The sequence below is a fragment of the Molothrus ater genome, chromosome Z, assembly GCF_012460135.2.
Source record: "Molothrus ater isolate BHLD 08-10-18 breed brown headed cowbird chromosome Z, BPBGC_Mater_1.1, whole genome shotgun sequence".
Classification (NCBI taxonomy): domain Eukaryota; kingdom Metazoa; phylum Chordata; class Aves; order Passeriformes; family Icteridae; genus Molothrus; species Molothrus ater.
Genome location: NC_050511.2, coordinates 53,571,325 through 53,592,549, shown reverse-complemented (window position 1 = coordinate 53,592,549; position 21,225 = coordinate 53,571,325). Strand labels below are relative to the sequence as shown.

At 39.9% G+C, this 21,225-nt stretch overlaps 1 protein-coding gene across 1 annotated transcript in view; it reads left to right on the top strand.

The window, feature by feature from the left end:
• Nucleotides 1-2,979: 2,979 nt before the first annotated feature.
• The window catches only part of GRAMD2B (GRAM domain containing 2B), a 33,347-nt gene continuing 15,101 nt past the window's right edge, over nt 2,980-21,225 (top strand). The window contains exons 1-5 of the mRNA XM_036403810.2: nt 2,980-3,062; nt 16,144-16,266; nt 18,271-18,352; nt 18,666-18,732; nt 19,675-19,778. Coding sequence (XP_036259703.1) covers nt 2,980-3,062; nt 16,144-16,266; nt 18,271-18,352; nt 18,666-18,732; nt 19,675-19,778 — 459 coding nt within the window. The remainder of the gene's footprint in view (nt 3,063-16,143; nt 16,267-18,270; nt 18,353-18,665; nt 18,733-19,674; nt 19,779-21,225) is intronic.

Genomic DNA, 21,225 nt, shown 5'->3' with positions numbered 1-21,225 from the left:
GGAGAGGCTCTGCAAAGCAGTGCCAAGTGCACTCAGGGGTTCCACAAGGAATAATAGCAGCAATCAATGTTTCACAGGTACAGGGCCTAACAGGCTGAATAATCTCCCTTGTAAATTAAATCTCATTTTTCCACATGTGCCTTGACATTTATGTTAAATACTATGTGAACATTAGTTAATGGTGTCTCCCAGAAATACAGTCATTTTAAATGTCTTCCATTCTATACATCTTAGCACATAGTCTTTAAATTTTCCTGTACTGGAGCCAATTAAACCCACACAGTCTAGCAAAAATCATACAGCAATCTCACATTTTTTGCAGGATCTGTGTGCCCAAGCAGCTATGGCAGTCTTGAGGCATTTCACCATTAACACCTTCTTTTTATCACTGATTTCCTGAAAGTATTGCAACAATACCTAAAACTTTTTTCTTGTGTGCCCTAAAGACTAAATATCCAAAGGTGATTAATTTGCTTCATACACTTTTCAATCTGAAATTTACATTAGTATCTATCTCCTACACAGATATTCACTAAAAGAAACCTCTCTACTGTACATATTCTCCCTTTAGCTCATGTGAATAGTCAGCTCTTAGGAAGTTATTCTATTCATAATTTTATTAAAACATGAAAATAGACCTTTGCCTAGACATGTTACTTTGAACTCTCATCCCAGGATTTTCTCTCCTTTGATTGCCTACTTACAACCACAGAGTCCCTTTAAGTTTTATTAAAACATAATTTCACCAAACTGAAACCTAACTTACTTAACTAAGTAGTAAAGACATTTTTCATAGTTAGTGCCTGCCATGCAAGATAACTTGTGGCAAGTGCTGCCTTAAATCTAACCTTCCTGAGGGCTCTCAACTTGTCCCACAGCTCTGCCAGCACGGGCCCAAGGAAACTTGCCATCTACAAGTCCATGGGCCCCAGCAAGATGCACACAGGAGTGCTGAGACAGCTGATGGACATCATAGCTATGCTTTCTTATCTTTCCACCATGACCTTATCCTGGTCATGGTGATCAGGACTAGTGTCTGAGGACTGAAGAAAGCAAATGTCACCCCGGTCTTCAAACAGGGCAAGAAGGAGGATGCAGGGCACTATCAGCCAGTTAGCCTCACCTCAGTCCCTGGAAAGGTGATGGAGCACCTCATTCTGGAGGCCACTTCTATCACAGGGAGGACAAGAAGGTGATCAGGACAGATCAGGACAGTCAGCACAGATTCATTAAAGGCAAATTATGCTTGACTAACCTGATTGCCTTCCATGATGAAACAACTACATGGATGGACAAGGGGAGAGCAGTGGATCTTCAAGGCTTTTGACACTGTCTCTAACAGGCAAACCCAGGAAGAGGAAGATGGGGAGGTGGATTGAGAACTGGCTGAACAGCAGATCCCAGAGTCACAATCAGTGGCACAGGCTCTAGTTGGAGGCCTGTCAGTGGTGGCAGGGGGGGGGGCCAGTCCTGTTTAATTTACCCATCAGTGACTTGGATAAAGGGGCAGAGACCTCCTCAGCAATTTCACTGACAACACAAAGCTGGGAGCAGTGGCCAATAGCCCAGAGGGCTCTGCAGCCCTTCAGAAGGACCTCAGCAGCCTGGAGAGATGGGCACAGAGGAACTTTCTAAAATTCAGCCAAGGCAGGTGCAGGATCCTGCACCTGGGGAAAAATAATCCAGTGCAGCAGCACAGGTTGGAGGCTGACCTGCTGGAAAGCAGCTCTGAGGAAAAGGACCTGGGAGTCCTGGTGGACAACAAGCTCTTTAGAGCCAGCAGTGAGTCCTTGCAGCCAAGCAGGCTGATGGTATCCTGGGCTGCATTAAGAGGAGCAGTGCCAGCAGGTTGGAGGATGTGATCCTCCTCCTCCTCTATTTGGCCCTGGTGAGGCGTCACCTGGAGTAGTCTGTCCAGTACAGGGCTCCTGAATACAAAACTAGAAACTCCTGAAGATGTCCAGCAGGAAGGACTAAATTGATCAAGGTTCTGGAGCTTAGCTACAGTCCTCTCATCTGAGTAAAGGCCGAGGGAGCTAGGCACCTTAGCCTGAAGAAGATACGACTGAGTGAGGACCTCATCAATGCCAAGGGGTCAAAGCCAGGCTCTTTTCACTGGTGCCCAGCAATAGGAAAGGCAATGGCCAGAAACCAATGCAAAGGAAATTCCACCTGAACATGAGGAAGAATTTTTTTACTCTGCAGGTGACCACACACTGGAACAGGTTGCCCAAAGAGGTTGTGGAGTCTCCCTTGCTGGACATATTCAAGAACTATCTGGACACAATCCTGTGCCACACACTCTCGGATAGTCCTGCCTGAGCCAGAATGCTGGACCCACTGGTCCCTTCCAACATCCCCTATTCTGTGTGTTTGTGATTTTTCTGTGCAAAGCAGCATGGGGTGCTGCTGTTGAGTAAGGAAGCATAACTGCCTACTTGTCTGCTCAAGATGTAAAGCCGCAGATGGAAATACCAGCTAATCATTTCAGCAGTTCACCTTAGTAGAGCAGTCCTGAGGCCAGTATCAGTATTTGGACGACTGCCTGCTTCCACGACTCGCCGGGGAAGGCGCTGACAGAAAGCAGGGCCCTGGCCACCACCACCTTCCCCCGGGACTGCGTCTGTGTCAAACCGCATATCTCCTGTAGTCCCCTATAAAACATTAAGGATGGCTTTTGTTGGAGCCGGCGGGAGCCGGTCTCTCACGCGACAGCGTCCCAACTGAATAATTTAAAGCTCGTAAGGGATCGGCCTCACGGGAAGCGAGGCTCCGCAACCCTCACAAGCTCCGCGGCGCGGGCGGCACCGGCCCGGCCGCGCGGGCCCAACCGGTTTATGGCGGCTCCGGCTCCTGCCGGCCCAAGCGGCGGCGGGTCCACCCCGGGGCGGGGCGGCGAGGGCGGAGCGGGCCCGGCCCGCCGATTCGGAGTGCCTTGCGGCCGCGGGGAGAGTCCCGCTGCCCGTGCCGATGGTGCTCATGACCGAGCCGCGGTGCGATGCGGAGGAGCCGAGGGCAGCGCGGGCCGCCGGGCGGCGGGAGAACAGGGGCGCTCCGCGGCTGTGAGTAGTGCCCCGCCGGGAGGGGAGCTCCGCGCGGGGCTGTGCCCGGGCCGCCCACCGGGCAGCGCCGGGGCCGCGGGGAGCTGCGGGCGGGGCGGCGGGGGAGCCCCGAGCGCTGGGGCCGCGCTGCGGGGGCGTCGGCCTGGAAGTTCCCGGGAAAGAGTCACCAAGGGGCCTCCGCCTCCAGGCTTAAGTGAGCGCGAACACCCACCCCTGCTCGGGCAAGATCCGCGCTCGAGTTCAGCGTTGAACTCCGAAGTTGCAGTTTAGGAGCAAAGAGTATAAATACTGCTTGTAGTAGTTTCACCCAACAGCCTGAAAATCTTTCTGCGCTGTGGTACTTAAATACAGTAATTGTGCTTTATCGCTTATGTTAAAGTGCACGGGCTCCTGTGGGAAGCTGTGATCCTTTCTTCTGGGTGCCAGGAAAACCCAGAACTTTATCGAAAGTTGACATAGTCTGATACAGGCAAGAGACATTAAAATAGGAGTTCATTCTGATGTCCCAGAAAGCAGAGGATGCCCCTTCTCAGGAGAAGGTTGTCACTTGCTGGTCCTGGCATGGTTCCCCGCGGGGCCGTACCTATACTCACGTTTCTGCTTTCTAACCTGAGAAGTACCGTAAAAATTGAGCAAGTGAAGAGGTCGGAAATATTCTTCATGAGGAAGAGGAGGCCCTGCTGGCTGGTAAAGGCAGTCTGCTTGGACTAACTGATGGAAAGTAGGGAAGTCAGAGTGCTCAGAGGGGTGGGAGAACTCCCCTGAGGCTGCTGACCTTCCCAGCCTCTGATGATGACTGAGAATGTCCAGAGTTAAAGGTTCACTCCTGCATTGGTCTCTTGCTTCCTGCAGAGGTCTCAAGTTGTTTAGGTGCTTGTGAGCCATGGCCATGACCATCACGTGAAAATGTTGCTGAAATCAAGCAGCTGTCTGTTTCCATACCAGGCTCCCAATTCACATGGGTCTTGGCAGTCCCAAGGACAGAAGTTAAGCATCTGTGAAACAAGAAACTAAAACATGTGGAGCTTTCTCCTCAAAAGAAATAAATAAGAATTAACTTTCTCCTAAACTGGGATGATTCCTCTTCCTGAAGAACTTTTCTTCACAAATATTTAATCTTAAACAGCTTCCAGGAGAAAGGCAAACAAGTTACCACCAGCTAGCTCTTTCTCTTGAAACAAATTCTGAGAAAGTCTGTGTTGGTTTTTGGGTTTTTTCCCCAGCTGTTGTATGCATGATGTCTAAGCAGGTGTATTCCTCAAGTATGTATTGCAGTGAAATCTGTTGCCAGAAATAACTTGCTTGTTAGAGAGCACTGGGAATCAAAGTGTCTTCTAAGTGTCCTTTATCCTGTATGGTGTAATCACATCAGTGACTTCACACCACAAATGAAACATAAGTCCCAGACCTTCGCTACAGTCTTCTGACTTCAAGCCTTGGATCCTGGTCCCTGCACAGAATTATGCCAGTGAACCTAATGAAATTTTTCAGGTATGCAAGATCTGTATCAGATTTTTCTCTTGAAAACAGAACTAGGTAGTATATGGAGAGCTTGATCTCAGAGGTATTGAACACGCACAGGTAACTGACCATCTGTTTTGCCCCCAGGTGTTTAGTCTTTCAGTCCTTCATCAGTTAACAGTTTTAGAAGCAAGGTCAGTCTTAGTAAGTGTGATAAACAGAGAAGTCTTACTCACTATGACTCTCTGGCTTTTTTTAGCTATCAATTTTTGCTGTTCAGTAGGTGTCATGCAGGGAAGAGCTAGGTGGTCTGTTACACTTTAAGATACAGTGTTCAGCAATAGTAGCCTGACAGCAGGAGGGTGAAAAGACTGGGAGAGAAAAGAAAAAAAGAAAAACTTGAAAAGATCATCTTAAACTAGAAAATTGTTGAAGCATTTGCTCTTCGGAAACAAAGTTGGAATTTCTTTTCCAGCCTCATTTTATTGAGAAACTTGTCTGAGAAACTCTTGTGTTCATTTGATTGTGAGTTAACCTCACAAGCCATGTATCTTTGGTTTGACTAATGTGAAGTTACAGGGGAGATTGTTCAGATCGAGAGCAGAAGCATGGCTTTAATTCAGCTGGAAATGAGATTGCTAGAAGTTGAATTGTTGAAGATTTGGTATTAGAAGATGTTGTACATAAGTGTATGTGGATTTGGTGGAGTTTCATTCCCCTCATGTACTTCCAAGGAACAATATGCAGCTAACAGAGCTCATGATGACCTCTATTTGAAAAAAATATTAGCGGGATTATAGAGGTTTAGGGAATCTTTAGTGTTTTCCAAAGCTCAGCGGGAAGAGAGATTCATATGTGTGAAGAGATTTATGTACCTGTACTTCCTGGAGGTATGCTTACAATGTTGTTCAATTTAGAGATGAACTTCATAGCTTACTATGCTGCTGGTGCCATAAAGGCTCTCTGGGGGGTAGATGCATCTGAAGGACTGAAGCTGTAAAAGTATTTTGGGTTGTTTTCGTTTTTTTTGGTTTTTTCAGTGTTTTCTTGGATTAGTTTTTCTTAAGTGTTTCAAGATTAGAAACTTCAAAGTTCATATTTATCCAACAGTGATTCAGAAGAGTGTTAAGTACTTTCATACTGAATCAGAAAATGGCCTACTCTGGCATATTTAGGGATACTTACATATTTGAAGAGTTTCCAGTAGAGCTCTGTGAGTTGTAACCCCAGAGATAATACTATGAGGAAGATGGGCACTGTTATTATGCAGACCCAAAATAGTGATGTGCCAAAAGTTTGTCATTATGTGGAGCTCCTTCCAAGCAAATAAAAAATTTGTGGATGGAAAAAAACTTTCCAAGTGGAGGTCCCTAACCATTACCTCCTGATGTGGCCTTGGACCAAAAAGGAGTTAACCCTTGCACTGTATCACTGTATTTAGAGATTTTCTTTTTTTTTTTTTTTTTGACTGGGAAGTGGGGTGTGTTTATTTTGTGGTGGCACTGGACCTCCCGTAGAAGCTGTCAGCCTTATTTCAGGGACAGTAGGTGGAACAGATGTTTGAAAATTGAGCACTGAAAATAAGTGTGGCACATTAAGGAGAAATGGCAGAGGAGTAATAGCAAGTAGTTCTCATGCTTTGTTAGCATCCCTCTGCTTTTACCCATGCTTGCTTCTGACAAAGTTCATGTAGCACGTTCTGGTGCCACTGGTAATATTTGTTCTCATATTATTCAATCTGTCTGTATAAGTGTAATGTGGTGGGTTACCATATGGCAGCATTTCACTAACATTAAGTGGCACATTCTATCCCCTTATGATTTACAGAATCAGGTAATGTCCAATTACTGAGTGTAACTTAAAGAAATGAAGGGACTGGGACTTGAAAATCTGAAATATGTGGAAGGTTTTCAATTTTTATTTTTTTCTTTTTAGCAAAAATGCATTGCAGGTACTGGGGAAGATATGCTACTGCAAGCAGTGGAAAATGCTTGCAAGCAATTTGGGTACTTCTGGGCAGGGAGAATGTGATTTTTATGGTTTGTTTGTCTACCACATTATTCTGCTGTAACAGATGTTTCTTAATAACTATTTATCAATTGATAAATTAAAACAGAATTAATTGAGTGGCTTGTGCTTAATCAAAATTCACTTCTTTTTCTTAAAGTCTCTTACTTGAGAAAAATACAAAGTGCAGAGAAAAAAGGGGAAATTATTTATTACCGACTTAACCTAGATCAAAGTTGAAATAAAACTTTAACTCCTTTCCAGCAAAAGTGGGGGTTTTTTTTGTTTTGTTTTTTTTTTCTGCAAAGAGGAAAAGTGTAAGTATGTATTTTCAGGGGATGAAAATATGAATGCATACTAAGTATCATATTTTTTAATTCTTCCCTAGTAGTTCTTCCTTACTTTTATAGCAAAAGTTGTGACACATGATCTCCAAAGAAGGAGAGGCTTGTAAATGAAACATTTAAATTTATGTGTGTGACAAGAGTTTTCCAGTCTAGGTTTGAACCTTCATTTGTTCATTATGATGTTTTTTGATCACTTCCCTCTTTTCCCTTCTCCTTGCCATTACTATGGTGTTCACTTTATGTGCATGCTTAAGTTATAAAAGCAGATTTTTAAAAATATTTTTTCTGTGTGTAAATGCATGGTATGGATCTGAAGAGATTTTTCTTTCCACCCAGATGCCTCATGTGGCTAATGTATTTACTAGTTATATGCAATCTGTGAGAAATGCTTATTAGGCAACATAATAACTACAGCTTTGGGCAGCAGGATTTGTTGTTGGTATTTGACAGATGATGCATAAACATCCCATCACAGTATTGTCTTACTTACTTCCATCTTACTTCCATCTCCATAACTATTGCAGTCATGTGGTTAGAAATTATGTGCTTATCTAATGAGGCCACTGCTGAGACTAGTGATCTGAATGCTCTGTACATAGCTGTTGCCAAGTCCACCTATATCCTTTCCAATGAATCTTTTCAGACCTGTGTTACTTTAACTCAACTTCTACTTGGCACTGACTGTCTTTGCCTCTGTCCTTGAAAAATAGCACACTAAGGTTAGGGAGGTTAATAAGCTCCAGAAAGAGTGACAGGAAATAATATGTGCAGATAGGGTGCAGATAGGCAGCAGACAATTTCAGCGGAACAGAGAACATAGAGGCAGACTGAAGCCTTTACCCTCAGTGGATAGAAAAGGCAAACCTAGTTATCTGACTATGAAACAGTAGTTCTGTACATGCCCCATAAAACCAGCCATACCCTGGCATGACCTGCACATGCCTCAGTTTAGCCCTCTGACTGTAGTTTCAGTCTGTTTGTGAAAGACAGAGCACAAAAGACTGTTGATGTTCTTTTGTAGCTGCCATCTATGCTATACTAGTTCAAGAAGAGCTGTTTAGATTTGCTCAGCCTTTTTCTCAACAGGAAGGAAGTTTATCTTAAAAAAGTCCATTAAATAACAGGATTATATCTATTCCTATTTGGTTTTGAGAAAGTTTAAAATATATGTAAACATGCTATGGCCAGCATAAGAGTGGGTGTGTTTTGCTGTGGAGGACAGCTTGTTGCCAGTGGAAAGGCTCAGACTGAAGAAGTAAGCTTTGAGAGCATTCAGACTCAGTGTCATGGTAACATAGAAAAATAGAAAAAAAATTGTGAAAATAGAAAACCAATTGTCATTAGCAGATGGCTGGCTACCATGTGTCACATCTGATCCTAATAAGACTACCTTTTTCCAAGACTCTGGAATGAAAATGGTTCCTTATATTTGGTGTCACAGTCAAAAGCACTGTTGTGACTGGTGTTGGTTAGATCCGTTGTTGGGAGCTAGTATTTCCTAGTGTGAAATAGTAGCTTTTGTATTCAATTATCCACATTGTTCTAGTCTTTTCCGTGAACACATGAGCAGGTCTGTAAGAGTAGTCATAGGTTGAAAAGATAATAATGGGAAATTCAGCATTGCCAGATCCTTGGTGAATGGTTCACTTCTGTCCTTGGTGAAAAGCATCAAAATGTACTTGGGTGTTTCTTGAAACTTTTGTCTCCTTGATTAGATGTGTTTTAAACTAGGAAAGCCTGGTAAAGCACAGTAGATAGAAGCAATGAGAAGTTCATTTTCATTTCATTGTTTTTCATTTGGCTTTGTTGTGCACTATTCTTGCTGGGGAACCTCAGAGAAAATGTAAATAAGATATTTAGGAGCAGAATCTAACACACTTTAAACAGCAAAATCTTATCAATGATTTTGGATTATCTTTTATCAATGCCAGTTTTCAAAGACACTGCTTTATTAGAAAATTCAATCCTCCTTCTCTTTGTATATAACCTTTCAGAAGAATAATTTATTTTTTTCTCATGTACATTGATTAAAACACTTTTTGTATAGCATAGTGAGTCACTATTTCTAAACCTACCATAGAAGAGAAGCTGCTGGTCAAGGGTTTCATGGCAGTTTCACTTTTTAATGGCAGAGAATGGAATCAAAGTGTTGATAAGATTATTCCCAAACCTTTGCTTTCCAACTGCATTCTTAATAACAGTTGTTAATATAATTGCAGGTGTCTGATTTTTTTTTTTCATTTTGGTTTTTGAGTTTTTTTAGTGGTTTTGGGGTTTTTGTTTTGTTCTGTTTTTAAGTATTTGAGTCTGATGTAACTACTTAGAGTTTTTTCAAAAGCACAATTAATGCTGGAAACTGTCATCCAAGTCTTGCAGTGTGCTGAGCTATGTTTCTCTGGAGTTCTTCCAGAACCAGAGGTGCAGCTTCAGGCAATGAGGCCAAACCTTAATGATTATTCTATGGTGATCAGGCCTTATTTGTAAAGATGCTTTTATTTTTTCAGATAGGTACATATTGTTTCTGGCTGAGTTAAGGAAAAGCTCTGATTGATAGATGTTTATATGGTAGCATTGAACATAGATAAATACTGCACCTATATACAATTTCTTTCTCATTGAATTTGGTATTGAACAATTGGTAGACCTGGCACGTAAGTGCCTTTTTTATCTTTTTTGCACCCTTAACGAGTCATAAATCAGGAATTTTTTCTTTTCCCTTTCTCCTGCCACTTCTGAAAGCTAAAGATAAAAACGTGAGTTAAGACTGTACGCTGCCTTTTCAGTATGAATTGTGATTCTATTTTTGTCTTGCTTTGGGTTAGAAGATTAGGTAGGCTAGAACTAAGGAGTTATGAAAACATTTTCTCCTAAAGGATGCAAGCAGGTTGAAGAATGAGAAAAACACATGCTCCTATCCAAAGCAGGGATAAATTAGTGTATCTTGCTTCATTTCCTTTTTTTTCTCCCTCAGAAATGTGTTTGTCCAAGATTTCTGTTGTGTGCTAGATTTGGCTATGCCTATGTTCAGATAAATAGTTGTTGGTCATCCTACTGAAACTCCCATGGAAGCTGCTTGATGGGAATCTTGTGGAGATGAGTGAAGATACATATGAAAGGGGTTTTGCTTTTTGAAGTGGGTATATGAAACGGAAACTCTTGAGAAGACAAGAGAGCTAAATGGCTTGTGTTCCTGTTCTAGTGTTAACTTAGTAAAATATCTTTTTATAGTGTCTCTGGTTTCAGAGCACAGGGAATTCTTCTGTGGTTGTGTTTTTTGTTTTTTTTTTCTATGGAACTTGATAGCAGTCTGGTTTTGATTAGACAGGGAATACAGACAGTTAATAATAGATGGTATTTAGAGCAGAGAATTTACATACTTGCTAATGACGTCTGCGGTGTCACAGTGATCTTGCTGATGTCCAAGTGGTAAGGCAGTGTGAAACTTGATCTAGTTATTATGTGAAATGTCTATTCAGTTGAGGAGAAAAACCTGGCTTTTTCTGTGCTTAACAGTGTTGGAGGGCTTTCTGTTCAGTACTAACTCCAAAATTTCATTTGTGTTTTTAATAAAGCATTACACCACAAACATATGAAACTATTCACAGGTGAGTAATTGTTTTCTAAGAGATAGATGAGTTATAGAACACAGTAAGCATTTCTGCAATTAATTAGCTTGATACATAAAATTAGTTTCAGATTTTGAGGAAGTCCTAAACAATTGGTTTCATTTCTCTTTTCATGCCATCTGACATCAAGGTTCCAGCTGTGCCTACTGATGTGTTTCATCCTAGAAATGCCTAGAGAAGCACGTGGTGTATGTGCAACTGTGCCCATCCATATGCATGTTTCACACAGCTGATGTGCAGCTGTGTAACTCTGCCTCCATTATGCCGTGTTTGACTCTGATCTCATGAGAAGAGACTTAGCCTGATCCCTGAACAACCAGAGGAAGTTAAATCTCAGTCTGGTTCATACCTATTCATATTGGCAAACTGACCTTCTCTGTCATGCAGGGTTTCGCATCTCCGCACCATCATTAATGCTTTGCTGCTCTCTGATTTGGTATAAATACATCTGCTGGCTGTAGATTAACTATACAAAAGATGTACAAAATTGTGCACTTCACAATCAGCTGCTTTCTTACCTTCCAATTTCAGCCTTAAGTACAAGCTATGTACTAAGTATATAGAATTATACAAATACCAAATAGATACATTATATCAATCTAGTATCTATTTAGCGGTTGTTAAGCATCTTTCTTCCCCTTTGTGTTTAGAGTAGCTGTAGCTTGTTTTCTGCCTGTTTTGATAGTTTGAGAGTCTTAGTGATAGTCAATGTTTGGTTGTCCATTTGCATGGTAACAATAGTATGTGGTCTTCAAAGTAGATTAAATCACAACATTCTGAAAAATTGTTTCTGAGGGATGCGTTATCCTACATAAACAGTGTTGTGTGCCACATAACACGAGCATGGCTGTAGAGCTGCAGGAGGCATTTTGCATCTGAGTGACCAGACTGTACAGACAACACCTAAATCCTCAATTTGAGCACTATTGCTAGTTTTTCCAGGATGGAGAGGACAGCAGGAAAATTTACAGTGGAAAGGTATTTGCTTCAGTCCAGGTGTGAAGTAATTGAACTGTGTACAGTATGAATGCAAGCTCATCAGATAAAGAAATCCAGAATCTGATTACACATGCCAAAAAGGTTTGTTCAGACTGGTGTAGCATAGAAAAAATATCTAGTAGAATGATGGGACATCTCTTCTGAAAGAAAACTTCAAGACTTAAGTTCTAGTAAAAGGTAGTTGGAGATGATTGCTTTGCTAGCACATGATATGTCAAGGAAACGATGTGCTTAGGAGGAGACCTGTGACCTGCAGCATGCTAAACAATGTCCTTCCAAGCATTGGTGCATTCCATCTTACCCTCTTGTAGTCATCTCTGCTTGAAGCATGTTGCTGGTATGTCTTTTGGATAATGCCTAGATAAATCTCTTCATCCTGCTCCATATTCTCTGCTTTTAAAAACCTGCCAAAGTCTGTCGTCTTTATTTGGGACCCTTAAATGTTTGGAGTCTCTCCCTTTGACTTTAAATTTCTGTAAAAGTGACACAGTCCTTTACCTGAATAGACTCATGTAAGAGAGTAAGAATAGCTTAAATAACTATCTCTTAGCATTAGGACTATTCACACTACTTTGATTTCTTTGTCAAATCCTGTCAGTCTGCCAACAGCTACCCAATTAATCAAACAGAACCAAAAGATACAGAATGTCATTTTATTTATGATGGATATTTTGTCTTGGGTTGTACCAAACACAGTTGTGAACTTTGGGGGTGAAATTGTTCCCCAACTTCTTGGGTTGATCATTTGCAGTAATGCAGCAATTTAACTGCTGTTGCAAAATTAATCCTTTTTGTATAACACGAGTGAAACTGGACCAACAAGGCTTCTAAGGTAACATGGTGATCTAATATATATGCTCCATCCCCAGAAGGAATGTTGCACCAATGCTGAATCACATTAAACCCTTGGGAAATATGCTTTGACTCCAGTTTTGTAAACAAATGAAGATCTAACATCTTAGATTATTCAACAGGTCTTTTTTATTCCTACATAACTGATCTGCAATTTGTGGACTGGCAGACTGGTTTGTCACAACTTATTGTGGTTTCTGAACTTCTAGAGCAGTTATCAGGCAGACCAAGTAGCGTGGGTGTCCTGAGGAAGCTTTCTAGAAGGATTTGTGTGGTTGCAGGGAATTGAAGACAGTAGCCACCATACAGTTCTGGAATTTTGGTCTCTCATGTTTATGCCTGAGAAGTGTTTGTGTCTGGTTCAGTACTGGGGTTGTCAAAGACAGCAGTTGTTCCTTGAGGTTCACTTTCCAAACTCTGGCCTATTACCACTTCTCTCTCTCTCATTGTTTTTGTTCTATGCTTCTTACTCAAACTATACTTGAAGGGAATAGAGGAAAAGTTGCTATTTGAGATTAATGTATTTAATCTTTTTTCTCTTGAAAAATTCCCACTAATGTGGTACAGCAATGTGGTAACTTACACAGTGAGTCTGAATTTTTCAGGTCCTGGTGAAGGTTAATGCCAAACAAGAAAGTTTGAAGTTCAAAGAATTTTATGCAACACAAGGAACTTGACATATGCCTGCCACAAACTTTTGTTTTCCCATAAACCATTCAGATCAGAAGAGATGAAGTTCCTCTAGCTTTTAAAATTTATTGATGAATAATGTGTTTCTGAACTACATTAGAATGAGACTAAGCCCACTGCCTTGGCTTATGTATTTCATAGCACTTTCCCTTAAACATAACTAATGTTTGTGTTAAGTAGCTTAGATGCAATGTATGATTGCACTGTAAGTGCAGGACTTGGCTTTGAAAATAATCCCTATGACAACTGTTCTTTATTTGGAAACTAGAGAGAACTTCTTTTCTTTTAGCTATTATTTTAATAGGCTTGATGGTAGTACCAAATATATGAGGTTTGGGTTTGTGGGGGTTTTTCCCATTTCAGTGGTTGCAATGTCACAAAGTTATTCTGCTTTGCCCTGACGTTTGCAAATCCAAGCTCTTTTTTTATGTGCATCTACTCCCAACAGTTGTAGTAAGAATCACTACAGTGATTTTAAGTGCTCTTAATCTAATTTGTTGTTGTTGTTCCTGACTTTTGTGCTCTTTTTACAAAGCATTTATGAGTACTGACTCACTCATGAAAATTTGAAAAGTGATTTAATTTCCTTGTGATGAAGGGAAGGGAAGGGAAGGGATGGTTCTTCAAAGCACCTGCTGTGTAGAGCTGTAATTATCAGAAATAAAAGGACAAATCCATCTGTAGCTTTTCATTATGTGAAGGAGGCATAAGGACATAGGGTGAAGGATAGACATGATGAAACTGTATCAGTTTCTAGTAGGAAAACACCCAATTGCTACTGTCAGTGTCATGTGTTACATGGGTGAGTCTCCTCACAGCTGTGCTGCTGTTCTCTGGAGGTATCCTGGAGAGGTGAGAAGGCTGGCACAAGTTAGCTCAGCATTCCCACACACAGCTGTCAGCAGGATTAGCATATTGGGATGCCTGAGCTCTCTGCCACCTGAAAGCAGCTGGGTGGAATGGGTTCAGATGCTAGAGATTCAGGAGTAGTAGAAGTTAGTAAAGAAGATAGAAAGAATGGATGAGGAAAAGGGAGTGTGAATTGTAAGTAAAAAAGCAGCAGCAAAGCATCTAACCATGTTGACAGATGTAAGTAAGTGGTAGAACCTGTGTTATAGATTTTTTTAAAAGATATTTGTACTATAGAGGCCTGAGACTGGCCTCCTTGATCAGTTGGTAGTACTGCCATATGAGAATAGCAGGCTGACCAAGGCCGTGATGGATACCAGTCAGGCTTCAGGCTCAAGCAGCTGATCTTAAAAACAATGCTGTGTTACGTAGTTCTATTCACTTGGGAGTTTCCATGCTAAGCTGCTTTTTTTGAACCTGGCAGTTTTGCCTCACCCTGTTCCTTATCCCACTCATTTCTGGCACTCTCTGGCCACTCTTGGAGCCCAAGGATTTGGGTAATAGAAATACAGCAAGACTGTGAATAAGACATTTTCAGGATTTGCAGACATTTGGAATACAAACTCCCCTATGCTTGCAGGGAGAACTTTGAGTAGGTAGTCTTTTTGTCTGTCCGTTTAAAATCTCAAACAGCATAAAACTGCTTATTCAGTTTTTTCAGGCAGATTGGGTTCCACTTGAATCTCATGAATTGCCTATTTAGTTGTCATTTATGTCAACTGAAAATAAAAGCTAATGATGTATGGTCAAGGGAGAGCTGATCCAAGAGTGAAGTTATGGGAATATAATAGGGTTTTTTCCTTATCAGCTTTGTGTATAATTGAAAGAATTGAAAGTCACAGTAATAACGTGAGACTTTGGGAGTAGGAATTCAGTGCCCCTGTGGTGGGGAGTGCTAAGGGTGCTGAGGAAGGCTTAGATATGGAAATAACTGTTCTATGTGAATATAAGATGCCTTGAGAATGCAGCATTTGTCCTGTGACATAAGTTCTGGTTTATCTGTGAGGTAGGATAGCACCTCATTAGACCTCAATTAGAATGAGGTGTATCTTCTGATCTTACTCATCAGAATGTAATAAAAGCAAAAGATCTTTTTGTGCCCTTCCTAAAAGAAGATTAAATTAGTTTGAGAAGTTCTGTTAACAAAACTTTTGCCTTAGTAAGAAAAAAAACTGTTCATAGTAAAGACAGTGCCACATGATGGCTGTAGTCTTGCTGTAAAATAGCAGAAATTAAATATTATAATGGAAAGCTTCTGTAAATGGAATCATTCAGGCCAGGCATTAAATTAGTGGGTGACATCGTTTGGCTTTCCTCTTTAATCCTAAGAGCATTCTATGGTTTTTGTGAAGCTTCGGGTTTCTGCAGGCAAGTGTGTGTATGTATTTGTCATGTCATTTTAGAATAGCATCATTCTTCACACCTGTTATTAATAACAGCTCTTTTTCTCTAAGTTTTCTGGGTTGTCATTTTGTTGGAAAGTTATGAAAAGGGAAGCCAGGGGGAGGCTCTAATGGTACATTGCTTAGCCTTCAGACTCTGGGTCCACATTTCTGAAGCAGCGGCACGTGCTGTGAAAAAACAGTGCACTGTGGTGGCAGTGTTGCTTTTTAAAATAAAACCAATGTTTTTTGTACTTGGAAAGAAATCTTTATTGCAAAGATACTGCATGTGGATTCACACAGAAGATGGGAAGTGAGAGGCAAAATAGGACCTATCTTCCTCTTGCAATATTGAGCCACAAATAGTCTGCTAAGCACCACGTGCTGCCATGCAAGATGTTTTTCTCGTGGTTTGCCAATCAAATTAATTTCCATTAGTCATTTGAGTCGGAGTACTGAATATGGAATGCATTTTTCCTAAACGAGACGTTCTTTTCAGAACGGAAGCTAGAGCTACAAATTTTATGAGTGCTGGAATATCCATGGCAATCTTTCAATTTTCCATTTTTCATTGCTGAAATCCCAGTACTGGAGCTCAGATGTATAGTACTGTTGAGTCAGTAGATAAAGATTTTTTCAGGATATCAGAATAAATATAAGTTACAATTATAAAGAACAATTTTGTTCTTTATGCTGTATTGTCAACATGTTGCAGTGGCACTCAACATTACTGTGAGTCCTGTAATACACACTTTTATTTCTTTGGTTCTTTGTTTGTTTATTTTTTTATTTATTTTCCCCCCTGCAGTTCAGATGGAGAAAATGGAACTGATGAAAAAAGAAAGGCTGGAAAATCACCCACTGTGTTACTTCAGACCCCTACCAGTGAAATGGAGTATTTTGATGACCGGAAAAAAGTTGATCTTGATAGGTAATGCCAGAAATACTGTTAGTTTTCTTCTAGTAAGATAATTAAAATGTCTGCAACCCACTTCAAAAGCTAGACTGGGTAGCAATATTTATCAGCTATCCTAGGGTTAATTTGCCCTAGGATACACTATGCACGTGAATTGGAATCCAGGCACCTTCCTTAGTTGCTGTATTACCCATTGCAAGCAGTCACAATAGAATTTAGACTCTGAGCTGGCCTAGTTCCCCTGTTCTAGGAAAAAATATATTGCACTGTTTGGTGCCACTGCTAGTTACATTCCTTTTGTAATCAATTTGACAGGCAGTCAAACAGAGCTGCAGTTTTAGTCCTGGCCTGTTTCCAGAACACTTTCATGCTGAATATTGATTGTCCATGGTAAAACTATGACATAAGTTTTAATTTTGGACTCTGTGCCATATATTGCATCAGATTTTTCTAATGTCTCCACAAAGATATTCATTCTTCTTTTGTTTGAGAACTGAAATGCATTTTAAGTGCTTCTAAAAGCTAAAATCCCACATGGATGGCTTGAACCTTTGCATCCCTTTCACTTTGTCAACTGAACAGTCAGTGCAAAAGTCAGTGGTGAGCCTGACACTGTTGTTTTGGTCACAAGGCAAATATTTTAAAAAAACCTAATTTAATTTCATTAAGCATCTTTGAGGAAAAGATATTTGAAGGAATATGTTATCACTTTTTTTTCCCTCCAAACACTGCAGTCTTACCTCTCATATGCTATAATTGAGTACTTTTGGTGAAGGCTAAATATAAGATTTTTGTCAGGTTCACAATTTGTTTCAGTTTGACCTGTACTTTATATAAGCACACAAATACATGTACTCACATATTTTTGAGTTTTTAGGGACTGCCTGAAATATGCAGCTGGTTTCTCTGCTAAGTCAGTGTCTAAGTCAGATTGCTATAAAATCTCTTTCCTACTGTGTCTCCATAGCACTTAGGGTTTTTCTTCCTCTCACTCATATGGTGCAATAATGGAAACTTTTGTAGCACCTTTATTTCCCTACTATATCTTTAGCACAACATATTCTTCAGTTCATTCAGTATGAGTCATGTGATTTGTTTTTTCTTCTACTGTTCAGTTTGCATCCTGAGGGCCTCTGAAAAAGAGCTACCTGATTTTTATAGTATGTTAATATGCATTTATTCTGTGCCACATAGATCTCAGAGAGAGTGCTCTCAGAGAGTGCTCTCCTCTTTCTGATTTATGAAACAGTTGTCCCCTTCTCTGTTTGTTTTTCTGAAGAATCCATGCCATTAATTCCTCCTGTATAAAATAGCAAAACTGATTTTCCCAGCCATCCACAGAGAATTTGATCTGTACTTGATTTTTTAAAGTTGTTTGAGGTTTTGTCTGGATTCCCAGTATAAATGGCTGGAGCTGTACAAGTACAGCTACCTATACAGCTGGCACTCAGAATTCCATTTCATTTCCTGTAGGGTTGCTGGTTATCTTAATGATTTCATTACATTACGCTACACTATACAGTTCATAGCCATCCTCTGACTTGTGCACCTATTCTTTGTTGCACTTTTCAAATGAGCTCATAGCTTGTGTTACAAGGTCATAGCTTTCTGTACACTGCCTTCCACCTCAACTACTAAGCTTTTTATCATTTTATCTTGAATTAGTAAGGAGTGTGTTTGCTTAGTATTAGTATTTCATATGTTGCCCAGAAACGAAGGTGAAGCTAAGCAATGTGATAATTCATTAAGCTGGAAAAATGTTTTGAACTTTTTGTATTTCCTTACCAGATAGTCGGTTATTTAGAATACCCCTTCTAAATTAAAAGGAGCCCGTCATCAGACTGTCACAGTCAGCAGTTTAAGAAAAGATAGACTCCTCTTTATCTCTGCATAATCCTTGATGATTTAGATAAGTTATCTAAAGGATTATTATGTTCCATGGAAAAGCACATCCTGTTGGTAACTTACCAAGACCAATGAACTGGGGCCAGGCTTACATCAAATGCTTTAAATCTTCAGGACCAAGAGCAGCACAGATAGTCCAGTCCTGACAAGCAAGGGTGACTCCAAGATTGAAAGGAAAAAACATGCCTCAAATCAGGTAAGACAGAGACTCTATTTGTTTGCCTATATAGAGTAAAAGTAAACACAACTACTATGACAGGGCTTTTGTTTAGCAACACTATAGTTCATGGTTGTATAAGGACACAGGTTCCTTTGTCATCAGTGTATTTGAGTCTGGGTAAAGCACAATATAGTATTAATAACCACATTAAAAAAAAAAAGGATTTCTTGTAAAACAAGTAGGCAGAATGGGAAGGTGTGTGGAGGACAGGAAGTGAAACAGGTCACTTGGTTGTCAGACTGTCTAATAAAGTGTGTGTGGTTTTGTTGTCGGGCTTTTTGTTTTTTAGCTGAAGGCAAATGCACACTTTCATAAGCTGTTTCTAGATGTTCCCATTGATGAGCCGCTGAAACAAAGTAAGTATTATCCCTGTGTTGTTGTTGTCTGTGGATCCTAGATAATGTTACTCAACCAATGTGGTGATGTACAAGAGAAGCTACCTAAATTTAAAAAACTTTTAACTCCACTTACTTAGAGCTACAGGGCCTTGATCCGCGTGCAATGGGCATTTTATTATAGTCTTGGAAAACTTAAATCTCTACATGTTTGGTCTATTTGGAAATTGTAGCCCACTTTGCCATTCCTGGAGAGTAGCCTAATCTAATGCAGTATTTTTTGGTACTGAATCTTTCTTAATAAAAGACATTACTTGAGACAGCATTGATCAAGTGATTAGCTGGAGTTTTTGCTGTTGATGATGTTTTAATGATGTTTTAATGATGTAGTATTTAAAAGAAGAGAATTGTACACAGACATGTATAGCAAGTGTTTCTTGAAAGGAATGCAGGGAAGGTGGTTCATGAGCAAGAACTGGTTTGCTCAATGTCTGTGAAGTAAAAGCAGTATTACTTTACATGTGTTGTATCTCTGTTGGACATCCATTTTAGACAACAGCTGTAGAGCTGGAAGTTTAAAGACAAAATCTTTCATTAAAATTCTTCACATTTAAGTAATACAGTTACCTAGAAGTTAGTAAAAAGTTCATAGGAAGATGGGTCACATTCTCTCAGAAAAGATTTTTGAACTTTGGAGGCCACTTGCATGTTGCTATTCATTTTATTCATTTCAGTTGTTGTCCTTCAAATACTTTGAGTCTAAACTTAGGCCTGTGACATCATCTGAGCTTGTCAGTATTAGTTAAACTTACTGAAAATTTTAAGGTTTGACAATGTTAATCAAAAGGCATAAACCTAAACATATCATAGCTTTGTAAAAAGAACAAAAAAAACCCAGAAGCCAGATTGGCTTGGCTTGGGTTGTGATTTACATTCAAGATTATAGAATTCTATTTGTTTCAGGCTTTACATGTGCTCTGCAGAAAGAAATTCTGTACCAAGGAAAGTTATTCCTTTCTGAAAACTGGATTTGCTTCCATTCCAAGGTCTTTGGTAAAGACACTAAGGTTAGTAAAATGTTTGTATATAGAACAGTAATGCTATTCTTAAAAACTTGTTCATCACCAGAAGTTCAAATTACTGTGCGAGGCTAGAATAGTAATATTTCCAAGTTTTATTGAATACAATCACTGTTTATAAGTGATGTTTGAAATACAGTCTAGAACTGAACACTATTATTATTAGAGATTGAATCTTTTGTTTAAGGACTTCATGTCTGAAAGAAACAGATGAGAGGAAAGGATCTGACAAGCAGCAGTGAGGGTATTGGCAAAACCATGCAACACAATTTGCAAAAATGTTTCTCTTGGGTTAAGTACATAAAAGAGGAGGAGGAGCTGGAGGAAGGAAGGCTGAAAAATATTAAGGCCTTCAAGGCTGTAGCTGGGGCACTGGAGAGAAGGATCAAGCATATTAAGGGATTTAGAAAGCAAGAATTAAAACTGGCTTCTGACTTGAGTAGCAAAGCTTTCTGAAGGATTCTTCTAGCAGTCCTATTTTGCATAAACAAAGAACAGGATAAAAGAAAAACAAGTTGGCAAGATTTTTATTTGTGAGCCCAGTGTGCAGATCAGAACTGCAATGTGAACTGTTGGGAAGATCATAAATTAGTCTTTCTTGGTGATCCACCTAAAGCTTAGTACCCCTGAGGTGAATGATGTGCATACAGAAAAATCAAAGACTTGGGTCTGTTGATTTGGAGCTTTTGGACTGCGCTTTTTTTACATAAACTGCTTTGGTTTTGACTGCGTCTGGGGAAACAGATCAAAATGCTTCAAGGATTTCTTTGGCTTCTTCCTTTCAGGTGTATCCTTGAACAAAGCTTCTGGTTAGATCCAGTGATCTAGGGGTTGATTAGGGGTTGAGATTATGTCATTTCTCTGGGGTCAACTGTTTTGATGGTGTACCATCTGTTGTTAAAGGGCTTTTTATAAAGTATAAAAGGTTTAGAGATTGTTTAATATTATTGACAGCGCATTGTCCATAGTGACCTTATGGGTTATTGTCTTCCACCACTTGTCCCAGGACTATTGTTGATTTCTAGTGAATGAATTCTACTAGTCACAGACAGTACGTTAATGTGGATGGGTGTGTATGTTGGTGAAAGCTGTATGACACAAAATAAAAAACAAATGGTTGACTACTGTCATTCAATATTAGTAACAGCTATCTTTGCAATTTCTTAACATTTAAGCTGCTGTACTAGCAATCTTTGGTTTACTGTGAACAATTACAGCTACTTCAAACTGTGGAACAGCTTTGGCGTGCCAACTAAGCTAAAGGTATACAAGAATATGGTAAAACTTTACTGAGCAGAAAAACTGGTAAAATATGCAGAATGATGATGATGATGTAGTACTAGGAAATTATTTGTCAACAAGGTTTTAAATTCAGGAATATATACATGCTTACATATATGCTGAAGAGTGAAAACATTTTACAAGATAGGGTAGA